At 40.0% G+C, this 12,278-nt stretch overlaps 1 protein-coding gene across 1 annotated transcript in view; it reads left to right on the forward strand.

Annotated features, from left to right (window-relative positions):
* The first annotated feature begins 991 nt into the window (after nucleotides 1–991).
* The window catches only part of ERI1 (exoribonuclease 1), a 34,737-nt gene continuing 23,450 nt past the window's right edge, over nucleotides 992–12,278 (forward strand). Inside the window, exons 1-2 of the mRNA XM_026508359.4 lie at nucleotides 992–1,266; nucleotides 5,574–5,752. Of these exons, the coding sequence (XP_026364144.1) occupies nucleotides 1,159–1,266; nucleotides 5,574–5,752 (287 nt within the window). The 5' untranslated portion in view covers nucleotides 992–1,158. The remainder of the gene's footprint in view (nucleotides 1,267–5,573; nucleotides 5,753–12,278) is intronic.

Below are 12,278 nucleotides of genomic sequence, written 5' to 3' on the forward strand. Positions count from 1 at the left end.
AACCTTTGTTCTGGTAGGCAGTCAGGTGAGTCACTGAGCAGTTTGATCCTTTCCGAGCTTTAAGGTCCTGAAGAGTCTACAACAGCTTTTACTCTAGAGCCCAGAATCTAGGGCTGGTTTACCTCACAACTAAAGCATGACACTTCTGGGGTCTCTACAGCACGTTCCACATATTCCACAGTTTCTCCACTCTGGCTGTGGGGAACTCAAATGAGTCCCAGGCCTGTGCGAGCTCTGAGAATTGTTTGGCTTACTGCTCCTCATAATTGCTCTTTCTGGGCCTTGCGGAATTTCACATGACCCGTCCGTGGATTTTTATGCAGCTGAAGATTTAAGGATATTCCTATGTAGATTCTGAAGCTCTTTTTCCACGAACTCCGCCTCCTAGATTCCAACCAGTTTGGCCTCTCCAAATTTCCTAAACTCCAATCTTTGTCTTTTAACTCAGTCAGACCTCTGTCTTCCTAGTGAAATCCTAGGTCTGCTTCTGAGTTCCCCTTCCCTGCACCTCAAACCCTAAAGTGTCTGGGCAGAAAGCCATATAAGGCTCATCTTGTTTGCTTCTTTTCTCTCAGGTACAACAGTCCAGAACTGCCTATCGCCCAATATCTGAAAACAGCTGTTTTCATATATTTTGCTCAGTTTTTATTAAGTCCAGGCCCATTTTCTCTTGCCCAGAAGTGGACGACTTAAACTCCTCACGGAAAATGTAAATTGTTTTACAGATTCACCTCTCTTCACGGTACGCCTCGTTTTTCTCCTTAGGAAACAGGGTGATGAGATCGTGCACTCTGGTGGTATCTTCTAGTGAGTAGTCTAGACTCTTGAGTAATTGTAACACAACACAACACGCGCTCGCCCCCACTGTGACACCAACATCCATATACTCCCGCGCGCGCCTCCCTCACCTTCTTCCTCCCTCCCCCGTCTGCTGATTGCGCTAGCGTTCGGCGCGCGCCCGCTCATTGCGCCTGCGCGGCGTGTGGACGCCACACGCTCCCGGAAGTGGGAGGTGTCCGCTCGAGTTTGTGTGGCCGCCGCCGCGGGAACGCGAGCCCGGTAATTTTTCAACGGAGAAAAGCGAGGCATTCGGTCTTGGCCGAGTGAGAGTGAGCAAGTATCGGGCTCCAGCAGCTTTCCTCTTACGTGACAGCCGGCATGGAGCATGAGCGGAGCAAACAACCTGGCAGCGAGGCCGTGGCTACCGCGCGGCTGGAGTCGCCCAGGTCGGAGTGTGGGGAGGAGCCGCAGCATCCGAATCCCGAGGTGAGTCCACCCGCGCCCGGCGGTCGGTGCGCGGCCCTTCCCAGACGCCCGCGTCCCTGTCTTCTGGGGTGTTCCGCAGAAACCTCAGTCTGAACGCCGTTCGACCCCAGCCCTGGCCGCTTCCCCTGTCCCCAGCTCCGGTGTCTTGGCTGTCACTGAGCCCCCTCTCGCCCGAATTACCCTCTGGATGTGAGGAAATAGTCAAGAAGAGAAGTGTGTGAATTGTGGTTTTACAAGTTCTGGTGGGAATTCTGCTCCAAATATCCTGTGCACACTGTTGCTGTAGTCATTCCGTCTAGCCCTTATAGGTAATTGGTAGGTTACGTTATAAAAAGCGCACCCTATGCTCTAGGTATGTCATTTCTTAAGACCTGAAGCCCATTACCTCCCAGCCTTAACTGAAGGTGGTTGTGCCTATTAGTTGGAGCTTTTTGCCCATTTGCTACTATTTCATATAGACCTTTCATAGGACTTATTTTCCGTAATGATTTTGACAACTTATTGGTAGATCCTAGTTAGCAAAATTGTGAAGACGGTCTTAAAACTTACTTATCTTATTTGACAAGTATAAATTATTGTTGACTAGCGCTGCAGATTGTAAATAATCTAATACTAAAAATGGTCATTTCATTTCAGTAACGTATGCGGAGCACTTCATAGAATGGGTACGTGCACGAGGCTTTCTTACTCTTGCATCTACAGTTAGGTCTCCACAGAGCAGCTAGAATAATCTTAATAACATATATCTGACTGGGTTTCTCCCCTTCCTAGTCTTCAGTTTGCTGCCCGGCAGGACCTGGCTCCTGCCTCCTTTGCTGAATTCATCTCACAATTCTTACCTTTTGCTCTCAGAGTCCCTGGCTTCGTTGTTGTTGTTTTATGGTGGATGGTCTTTCTTATTAAGGATCTTTGTATGCTTCCTTTGCCCTGCATGCTCTTCTTTTGGCTCTTTGCATAGTTATTACATTCCCTTTAATATACTACTTTCAAAGAGGCCTTCCATGCCCCTTCCCTCTAAAGAAACACTTTCTTCTTCAGTCTGAGATCATCGTGTTAGTTTAAAAATAATTGAATATACTTCATTATATTTGAAAGTCTTGAAACTTTGAGATATAGCTACTTAAGACTTAGGTCAATGTTCCAAATTGGTTTTAGTGACTCATATTTGTTAAAAACTTATTGTTGGATACCGTTAATAAATGGTGATACAGTTTTTTTTTTCAACGTCAATTAAGCAAAGTATTTTGTTGGACCTCAGCTAAGTACATTTTCATTATCCCTAATGTCATTGTTTTTGTAAACTAACAGGTGTTGCATTTTTATATTTTTAAGCAAGTGGGTTCCAATTTCATCGGAACTCTTCTTTTGGAAGAATTTTAATCCAGCTAAATTATACTTCTAAGGGGTTTTTTTGTTTTATTTTTGGGGTTTTTTTTTGCATGTAGTTGCAGAGGTTTTTTGTTTATAGGTAATGCAGTTTTTTGGCAATAAAATAATGAAAACATTTCAAAATTAACTTTTTAAAATGTTCTTGCCACAGAGAAAAGTTTCTTTTGATAAACAGTTACCTTTTTATCTTATTGTTAAAACGTATTTACTTTCACGTTGAAATAACAAGTTGTGTTTGTTAAAATAAAAGAAACCTAAATTTCAAGTTATTAATCCCTTTCTCATCACAGAAAATGACAGCAATTTTGGAACACCTGTCTTGTAAATGAAAATATGTAACTTGAAGTTCAAAAATATTTTTAAGTACTTAAGGCAAGAGAGTAAGCCTCTTTTTGGTATAAAAGATTTTTATGATCACTTCCCATAATTAAATGTCTTCTTATTGGGGATAATATAAGTCATACAGTTATTTACTTGAACACAGGAAAATTGCAGAATGTCACAATACTGTGAAAGTGAATATTCTTCCCCATACTATGGAATCTGTCCACCCTTTCCACATTATATGTCCGGTACTTTATGTGAGGTGTGACAGGTGGACATAGACATTGGGGAGGATGCCACCGTCAGTCTATGTATTATTTAGTAAACTAATTACACATTTTAGTAGATTAATAGTACATGTTAGGTTTTTAACGTTTTCTTTCTGCTGCGTAGTGGATTGACTTGAGCAACCTTCGGAAACCATTAGTGTAGACCTTAAATTTGGAGGAAAACACTGATCACTAAAGAACTGGACCTTGACTTCCCTGAGCTTCACTGAAAGAGCTAGAGTTGGATCTGGGAGAGGAAGCAGATCTTCCTTTAAAGAAATCATGATTTATAGCAGATTTAGAAGAGGCCTTAGTGTTATTTGTGGGTAATTTTTGTAGCTACAATTTTAGATAAGAATTAAGCAAGTGAATTAGAGGACTTAGCCAAAGAGTAAATTTTGCTTGAATTGACTGAGCCTTCTGTTTTGGTAGACAAACTGTTACTCATTGTTGACCTAAATTTTCACCTGACTGAAGATGAAGTTTAAAATTCAATGTAAGTTTAAAGACACAAGATAAATGATCTTGATTAAATTCTAGTGATAAAGTAGCTAGGTATTATAAATTTAACATATTATTAAAAGCTAGTATTTCCTTAGCTTTACTTAGAGATCAGTGTAATAAAGTTTTTTAAACATTTGTCAGCAAGGAACTTCAATATAGTTACTCTTCAGTTTATGGACAGTTCACACATTGGGATTGCTCATCTCTTCCTCTGAGGAGATAGGAGTAATTCTTGTGTACTCTAGCACAATACCTAGCATTACATTTCTAATAAATGTGTTTTGTTTTAAATTGAGAGCTTTGAGTGAGAAATAGTTCTGAACCACTAGGATTAGTGCTAAGTCAGGGTCTTTGGCCTGTCCGTAGTTATCCCTTCTTAATCTGTCATTAAAGTTCACATGGGGATAATGTGGTAAATTATGACTAAGTTAACAAATTTTAATATGGATTAATGGTAAGTTCCAAAGTCTTTTTGAAAATTCTGAAACATAGCTAATATTTGTGACATTGCTTTTGGAAAATAATTAACTTATAAATGGAACTCTGATACTTAGCATATTAATAATGTTGGACTACCTGTGGAGTGATTACAGTTGAGTCATGTTTTTTTTCTCAACACAGATTTTGATTTAAGGAAAGTAGAAAGATTTGTAATATAGTAACGGTAGTTCTTCTGAATAATTGGTACACATGTGAGTTTTAGAAATTGTGTGTTTTGAAACCGCATACATTTCCTCCTTTGCTTTGGGTTCTAGGAAGTTTTGAACTAGGTTTCTATGTAGTCCATTTTGTTTTTATGTTGGGCAATTTCTGTTAACTTAGTGAAATGAAGTCAGGTTAAAAACTTCTTGGGGGACACCTGTGTGGTTCAGTTGGTTAAGCGTCTGACTCTTGATTTTGGCTCAGGTCATGATCTCAGGGTTGTGGGATCAAGCTCCACATCAGGCTCTGTGTTCAGCGGGAACTTTGCTTGAGATTCTTGCTCTCCCTCTGCCCTTACCCCATTCATACACATTCGCATTCTCTCCCTCTCTCAAATAAATAAAATCTTTTAAAAAAAATTCTCAGGAAGTCACTGACTTATACATGCATGATCTTGTAAAAGTTCACTTAAACATTAGTTTGTAAATTTTAGAATGTCATTTGTGAAAAGGTCTGTTCTATAATCTATGATGGTAATAAAGTTCCCATTAGTTGCCATAGTGGGTATGGTGTCAGGAGCCTGATATACATAATCTCATTTAATCCTTATAACAACCTTGTTTAAAAAAATTTTTTTTTCAAAGATTTTATTTATTTATTGGAGAGAGAGAGAGCATGAGCAGAGGTGGGGAGCAGAGGGAGAAGGACAAGCAGACTCCCCAATAAGCAGGGGCTCCATCCTAGGACCCCAAGATCATGACCTGAGCTGAAGTCAGATGCTTAGCCAACTGAGCCACCCGGGCACCCCTATAATAACATTGTTTAAATACTGTTTACCATTACCAAATACCAAATGCCACTTGGAACAGTTATTATTATTCTTTATTTTATAGGGAAGGAAACTGAAGATCAGAGGCTAATAAGTAACCATCCAAGGTCATGCTGCTAGTAAATGGTCAGCTGGGGCTCTGTTTGAAGTGCTCCCAACACCAGTGCTATTTTTATTTAGCTTCATTTCCTTTAAGAAATCTCATGATTCAGAACAGCAGGGTAAATTATATTGGAAACACATCTTTCTTCTTTCTAGGTACTTTTCATTGACATGTAGCATGAATAGGCCTGAGGATTTGAACCTTTAAGATCTTTGTATTAATTATAAGCTGTATCTTTTTTTGGTAGAAAAAGCAACGATGTAGATTCGATGGCCAAGAAACGAAAGGATCTAAGTTCATTACCTCCAACGCAAGTGATTTCAGTGACCCAGTTTACAAAGAGATTGCTATTACAAATGGCTGCATTAACAGAATGAGTAAGGAAGAACTCAGAGCTAAACTTTCGGAATTCAAGCTTGAAACCAGGTAATTAGGAATAACTTTTTAAAAATTTAAAGGTCGTACATGTTCATCCTAGAAAATCCTGAAAACATTGTAAAATTAAGAGTTGTCTGTAATCCTACCATAAAGAGATAACCATTATTAACAATTCAGATAACAGCTATAATTTACATTCTTAAAGTGAATATTTATGTGCAACTCTGATTATTTCTGACAGTCTCTTAGGCGATAGACTGAGACTGCTGAGTTGAAGTCTGAGTATTTTGACAGTCTACCCACAATGTATAGGTGTAGCTATCTTACACTAAATATGTTTCAAATTTTTTTAGTTGCTCATTTGGTTAATTGTTAATTATATCTTATTAATGAGATTGGATATATGATATATATATATATAGATATATAGATATATAGATATATAGATATCTATATATCTATATATCTATATATATATATATAAAATTTTGTCTGTTATTTTTATAAAGAGGGTTTCTTTGAAACCTGATAATTTTAAAAAAATCACTTACCGGGAAATATTTTTTCCTGTTTTAGTTACTAAAAGTATGCAGAATGATAGTATGTATTATGTTTAACTGTATATTGAATTAGAAAACAGTGCAGCTTAACCAACTCTGTGTGTGTGTGTGTGTGTGTGTCTTCAGTGAGATGTATACATACTCAGTTTTTGTAATTTTTTGTAAAACAAATCACTTTATTTCGACTTGGGCATGGGGTAAGAATGACCTTTGGAATCCAGAAAAGCATGCATATTTTTGATAGACAATTCAGTTGCCAGGCATTAAGAAAAAATTGACTGTATGCAATAGGTGAAAACTGTTATTGTTTGTGGGTCTTCCTGTATCCTTTTTCTCTTTTTGGCAATATTCCTCCTCTTTGCTTTAAAATAGATCTTCACTGCTTTTCAAAAGAGCACACATGTACTTTTTTACCTTTTAGATTGTCTACATGATAACTTGTGAGTAAAAATTTTACCTCATTTCCCCCTGACTCTTGTTATGAAGATACAGCCTGTGAAGATTTTTCTGAGCAAAATTTTTGTCCTTCCTAGGGATGAAAATCAGTTGCTTACTTGTGACTTGCATGACAGAGATCTAATTTTACGTTCGTACATTTATTCACAAGCACTTACTGATTTCTAAACACTACACTGGGCACTAAAGTTACAAAAGTGAAATAGATATGTATATTCCCGACTTTGGAAAGCAGACAGTCTTTTGGGAATATACACAGACAATCACTACAGTGTGACCAGTGCTGTGTTGGAGGTCTGGCCCAGTACAGCATGCAAATAAAGAAGAGAGTCTGTCTTAGGAATTCAGGAGTGATGATCGAATTGATAGGCCAAACAGAAAAGCAATGGAGGGTAATTGAGGCAGAAAGAACTCAAAACTAATTTCTGTAGATATGTTTTCTGCTAAATAGTCAGCTATTGTGCAACCCAAGTTACAAAACAAGAAAGCATACCACATATTAGGCAGTGGCTTATACAATGTTTTGTCTGCAGTGTTCGATGTACCATGGGGAGTGGGAGCATCTGAAGAGGATACTGAAATGATAGGTCGTAGCTAAGTTGTGAAGGAACTATATGCAGAAGTCCGTTTAATGTATAAGCACGGGAGTCACTGCAGATATTTTAGCAAGAAATTGGCTTTAGTGGGTAGTTCTCAAGTGGGGTAAAGAATGAAAAGGAGGGTTGTGGCATTAGAGGCATTTGCCAGAGTCCAAGGAGCTCATGGGGACCATACTAGAGACAATTCAGGAGAACCAGATTCTGAATCTTTTTCTGAGTTAGAATTGGCAAAAGTGGTGATTATTTGGATGTGGATGACAAAGGAGATATTAAAGATGACAAGTTTCTCTCTGGAGCACTTGATTATTTTTTGTGTTGCCACTAGGTTTGCAGGCACCCCTTCGAGTAAGCACAGCTTCTCCAAGAAAGAGAGAGAGAGAAATTATTTTTTTTTCTTTTAATGTTTTTTTATTATATTATGTTAGTCACCATACAGTACATCCCTGGTTTTTGATGTAAAGTTCGATGATTCATTAGTTGCGTATAACACCCAGTGCATCATGCAATATGTGCCCTCCTTACTACCCATCACCAGTCTATCCCATTCCCCCACCCCCACCCCCGAAGCCCTCAGTTTGTTTCTCAGAGTCCATAGTCTGTCATGCTTCAGTCCCCCTTCTGATTACCCCCCCTTTCTTTATCCCTTTCTTTCCCTCCCCATCTTCCTAGTTCTTATGTTCCATAGATGAGAGAAATCATAAGATAATTGTCTTTCTCTGCTTGACTTATTTCACTTAGCATTATCTCCTCCAGTGCCATCCATGTTGCAGCAAATGTTGAGAACTCGTTCTTTCTAATAGCTGAGTAATATTCCATTGTATATATGGACCACAGCTTCTTAATCCAGTCATCTGTTGAAGGGCATCTCGGTTCCTTCCACGATTTAGCTATTGTGGACAATGCTGCTATGAACATTGGAGTGCATATGGCCCTTCTCTTCACTACGTCTGTATCTTTGGGGTAAATACCCAGTATTGCAATGGCTGGGTCATAGGGTAGCTCAATTTTTAACTTTTTAAGGGACCTCCACACTGTTTTCCAGAGTGGCTGCACCAACCTGCATTCCCACCAACAATGTAGGAGGGATCCCCTTTCTCCACATCCTCTCCAGCAATTGCTGTTTCCTGTGTTGTTAATTTTTGCCATTCTCACTGGCGTAAGGTGGTATCTCAGTGTGGTTTTGATTTGAATTTCCCTGATGGCTAATGATTTTGAACATTTTTTCATGTGTCTGTTAGCCATTTGTATGTCATCATTGGAAAAGTGTCTGTTCATATCTTCTGCCCATTTTATGATTTGTTTATTTGTTTCTTGTGTATTGAGTTTGAGAAGTTCTTTGTAGATCTTGGATACCAGTCTTTTATCTGTAGCATCATTTGCAAATATTTTCTCCCATTCCGTGGGCTGCCTCTTAGTTTTTTTGACTGTTTCCTTGGCTGTGCAGAAGCTTTTTATCTTGATGAAGTCCCACAAGTTCATTTTGTTTCTCTTGCCTTTGGAGATGTGTCATGAAAAAGGTTGCTTTGGCCGATGTCGTAGAGGTTGCTGCCTATGTTCTCCTCTAGGATTTTGATGGATTCCTGTCTCACATCGAGGTCTTTCAAACATTTGGAGTTTATCTTTGTGTGTGGTGTGAGAGAGTGGTCAAGTTTCATTCTTTTGCATGTAGCTGTCCAATTTTCCCAGCACCATTTATTGAAGAGACTGTCTTTTTTCCACCGGATGTTTTTTCCTGCTTTATCAAAGTTTAGTTGCCCAAAGAGCCGAGGGTCCATTTCTGGGTTCTCTATTCTGTTCCATTGGTCTATGTGTCTGTTTTTGTGCCAGTACCATGCTGTCTTTGTGATCACAGCTTTGTAGTACAGCTCGAAATCCGGCATTGTGGTGCCTCCAGCTTTGTTTTTCCTTTTCAACAGTTCCCTGGCGATTCAGGGCCTTTTCTGTTTCCATACAAATTTAAGAACTATTTGTTCCAGTTCCTTGAAAAATGTCATCGGTATTTTGATCGGGATAGCATTGAAAGTGTAGATTGCTCTGGGTAGCATGAACATTTTAACTATGTTAATTCTTCCGATCCATGAGCATGGAATATCTTTCCATCTTTTTATGTCTTCCTCAATGTCTTTCAAGAGTGATTTATAGTTTCTAGAATATAGGTCCTTTACGTCTCTGGTTAAGTTAATTCCAAGGTAACGTATGGTTTTTGGTGCTATTGTAAATGGGATGGATTCCCTAATTTCTCTTTCGTCAGTCTCATTATTCGTGTATAGAAATGCAACTGATTTCTGAGCATTGATTTTGTATCCCGCCACATTACTGAATTGCTCTATAAGTTCTAATAGTTTGGGAGTGGATTCCTTTGGGTTTTCCATATAGAGTATCACGTCATCTGCGAAGAGATACAGTTTGACTTCTTCTTTGCCGATTTAGATACATTTTATCTTATCCCTTTCTGTTGTCTGATTGCTGTTGCAAGGACTTCTAGTACTATGTTGAATAATAGTGGATGTTTGTCGTGGTTCAGCTTGGGAGGGGTCCTCTCTGCCTCTTGGACATGAATGTTTGTTTCCCTTGTTAGATTAAGGAAGTCTTCAGCTACAATTTGTTCAAATATCTCTTCTAGACTTCTGTTTTTCTCCACCCCCTCGGGGATGCTGATGATTCTGACATTGGAACATTTCATTGAGTCAGTAATCTCCTGTAACCTACATTCTTGGGCATGGATTTTTTTAAGTCCTGATTCTGTTTTAGCTTTTTCTTCTACTAACCCGTCCTCCAATTTGCTGATACATTCTTCTGCCTCATTCACCCTGGCCGTCAGAGCCTCTAGTTTTGATTGCATTTGGCTCATAGAATTTCTAATTTCTGCCAGATTCGCTCTCATTTCCGCCCTTAGAGATTCTATATTCTCATTAACATTTTCGTTAATACTTTTTTCAAGTCTACACATCATCCTGACCACTGTTACTCTGAATTCCATTTCTGATAATTTGGTTATATCCATATCCATTAGTTCTGTGGCAGAGGCCACAGACTCATTGTCTTTTCTTTGCTGGGGGGTATTTCTCCTTCTCGACTTTCTGATGAGGAAAGGTTGCGGGGTTGTCCAGAGCCCAAATTATTGAACGGGACCGAGGCCATGTGCCCTTGTTTTATAGGGATCTTAGGGATGTGGACTTCTTGACTTTTCAGCCTGCCTTCTGGGCGAGGGGCCTGCTTGATACTCAGGCTACCCTGTTTGGGTAGAGTCTCCGTGTCCCCTGTGAGGGGGATGGGGATGGTCACCCTGTGAGCCGGTATTTCCAGGCTTTTGTTCTCTGGCGGCTTTCCCTGGCGGTTTGCTGTGCCTCTTCTGAGAGTCAGAGCAGCAGCGGCCGAATTTCAGCCTCTGTCTCAGAACAGAGGGATTGCGGCCCGTTCTCCACTGATGTTCTGGCCACGTTAACTCTGTTTCTGTTGGTGCTGCTCAACCCTGTAGCGTCCCGGGAAGTGCGCCTCACTTCCAGGGCCAGCGGGTCTCTGTCCTTTGTGTTTCTAACACCGCCAGCCGCCCCAGCGCGCTCCGGAGCTCCCGGTCTCAGTCTGGTTCCAGTGAGCACACCGGAGCTCCGTTTCAGTCTGGTGGCGCGGTTCCCCGGCTCACGGTCCCAGTCTGCTCTCTCACGGGTGCCGATCCACGAGTCCGCCCGCTCCCCCGTGCAGGTGGCTACCGCTTCCTGGCGACCTAACGCTGCGGCTCCCACCCCCTTCCGTTTATCTTCCGATATCTGTGCGCGGTTTCACGGCTCCCACTTTGCACCTCAGTACTCAGCGCTGGAGATGTTCATTTGTAGAGATCCAGATGTATCTTCCTGTGTCTCAGGCTGATTCTGTGGATGTTCAGGCTGGTCTGGTACCTATCCAACTCGACTCAGGGGACCAGCTGAAAAAGGGGTTCCCTACTCCGCCATCTTAACCCCGACCCCCGAAAGAGAGAGAAATTAAGACAAAGGAATCCAGAGCTGTTACATAACACAGAGATCACTCACAATACCTTAATATGAAGGAGGTTAAGGGATTTCCTTACTAGATTTTGGTGATTTAGAAAATCTCAAGCAAATAAATATATTAAAACATTTTTAAAAAATATTTTATTTATCTGACAGAGCACAAGCGGGGTGGGGGCAGCAGGCAGAGGGTGAGGGAGAAGCAGGCTCCCCGTCGAGCAGGGAGCCCGACGTGGGGCTTGATCCCAGAGCCCTGGGATCAAGACCTGAGCTGAAGGCAGCTGCTTAACCAACTGAGCCACCCAGGCACCCCACATATTAAAACATTTTGTCTTAAAACAACTGGTTAATTGTCAATGTTCTCATGAATAGGATTCCTTTTCATTGGTAGTTTAGAAAGGAAAATAAAAGGTTAAATTTTTTTTTAATAGTCACTAATCGGTGATGTGACCAAAATGCCTGAGTTGTCACTACACACTAATTACAATTTAGATCCTCTTACTTTTTACTACCATTTTGTATTTATAAACTGTTAGTAGGAGTCAAACAAGTAACACTGAAGAAAGTCAGCACTGGTCATGACTTTTAATTTTTGGAATACATGCAGTTTGAAGAACATGACTACCATTACCAACCATTGTTATCTATTTAGAACATCCCTTTCTCCACCCACCATTTGTAGAACATATATTTTGAAAATACTGTGGTCTCCTAAATTAAATTCTACCCATGGTAAATGAAAAAACCTACTTCCAGTTAAGAACCTATTGAGTATGACAGTGTTCTTCTAGACATGGTTTACACTAGGGTATCTTCTAAATGAGTTTTCCTAGTTAAGTAGCTAATAGACATTCAACTTTACATGCTAGGCTCCTAGTGCTTTCATTTCATATAGATATTTTAGTTGTTTAACCTAAAAAAAAAAAAAAAAAAAAAAAAGGAAGGAAAGAGACATCATAAATGTTCCATTTAC

This window comes from Ursus arctos, unplaced genomic scaffold (genome assembly GCF_023065955.2).
Source record: "Ursus arctos isolate Adak ecotype North America unplaced genomic scaffold, UrsArc2.0 scaffold_27, whole genome shotgun sequence".
Classification (NCBI taxonomy): domain Eukaryota; kingdom Metazoa; phylum Chordata; class Mammalia; order Carnivora; family Ursidae; genus Ursus; species Ursus arctos.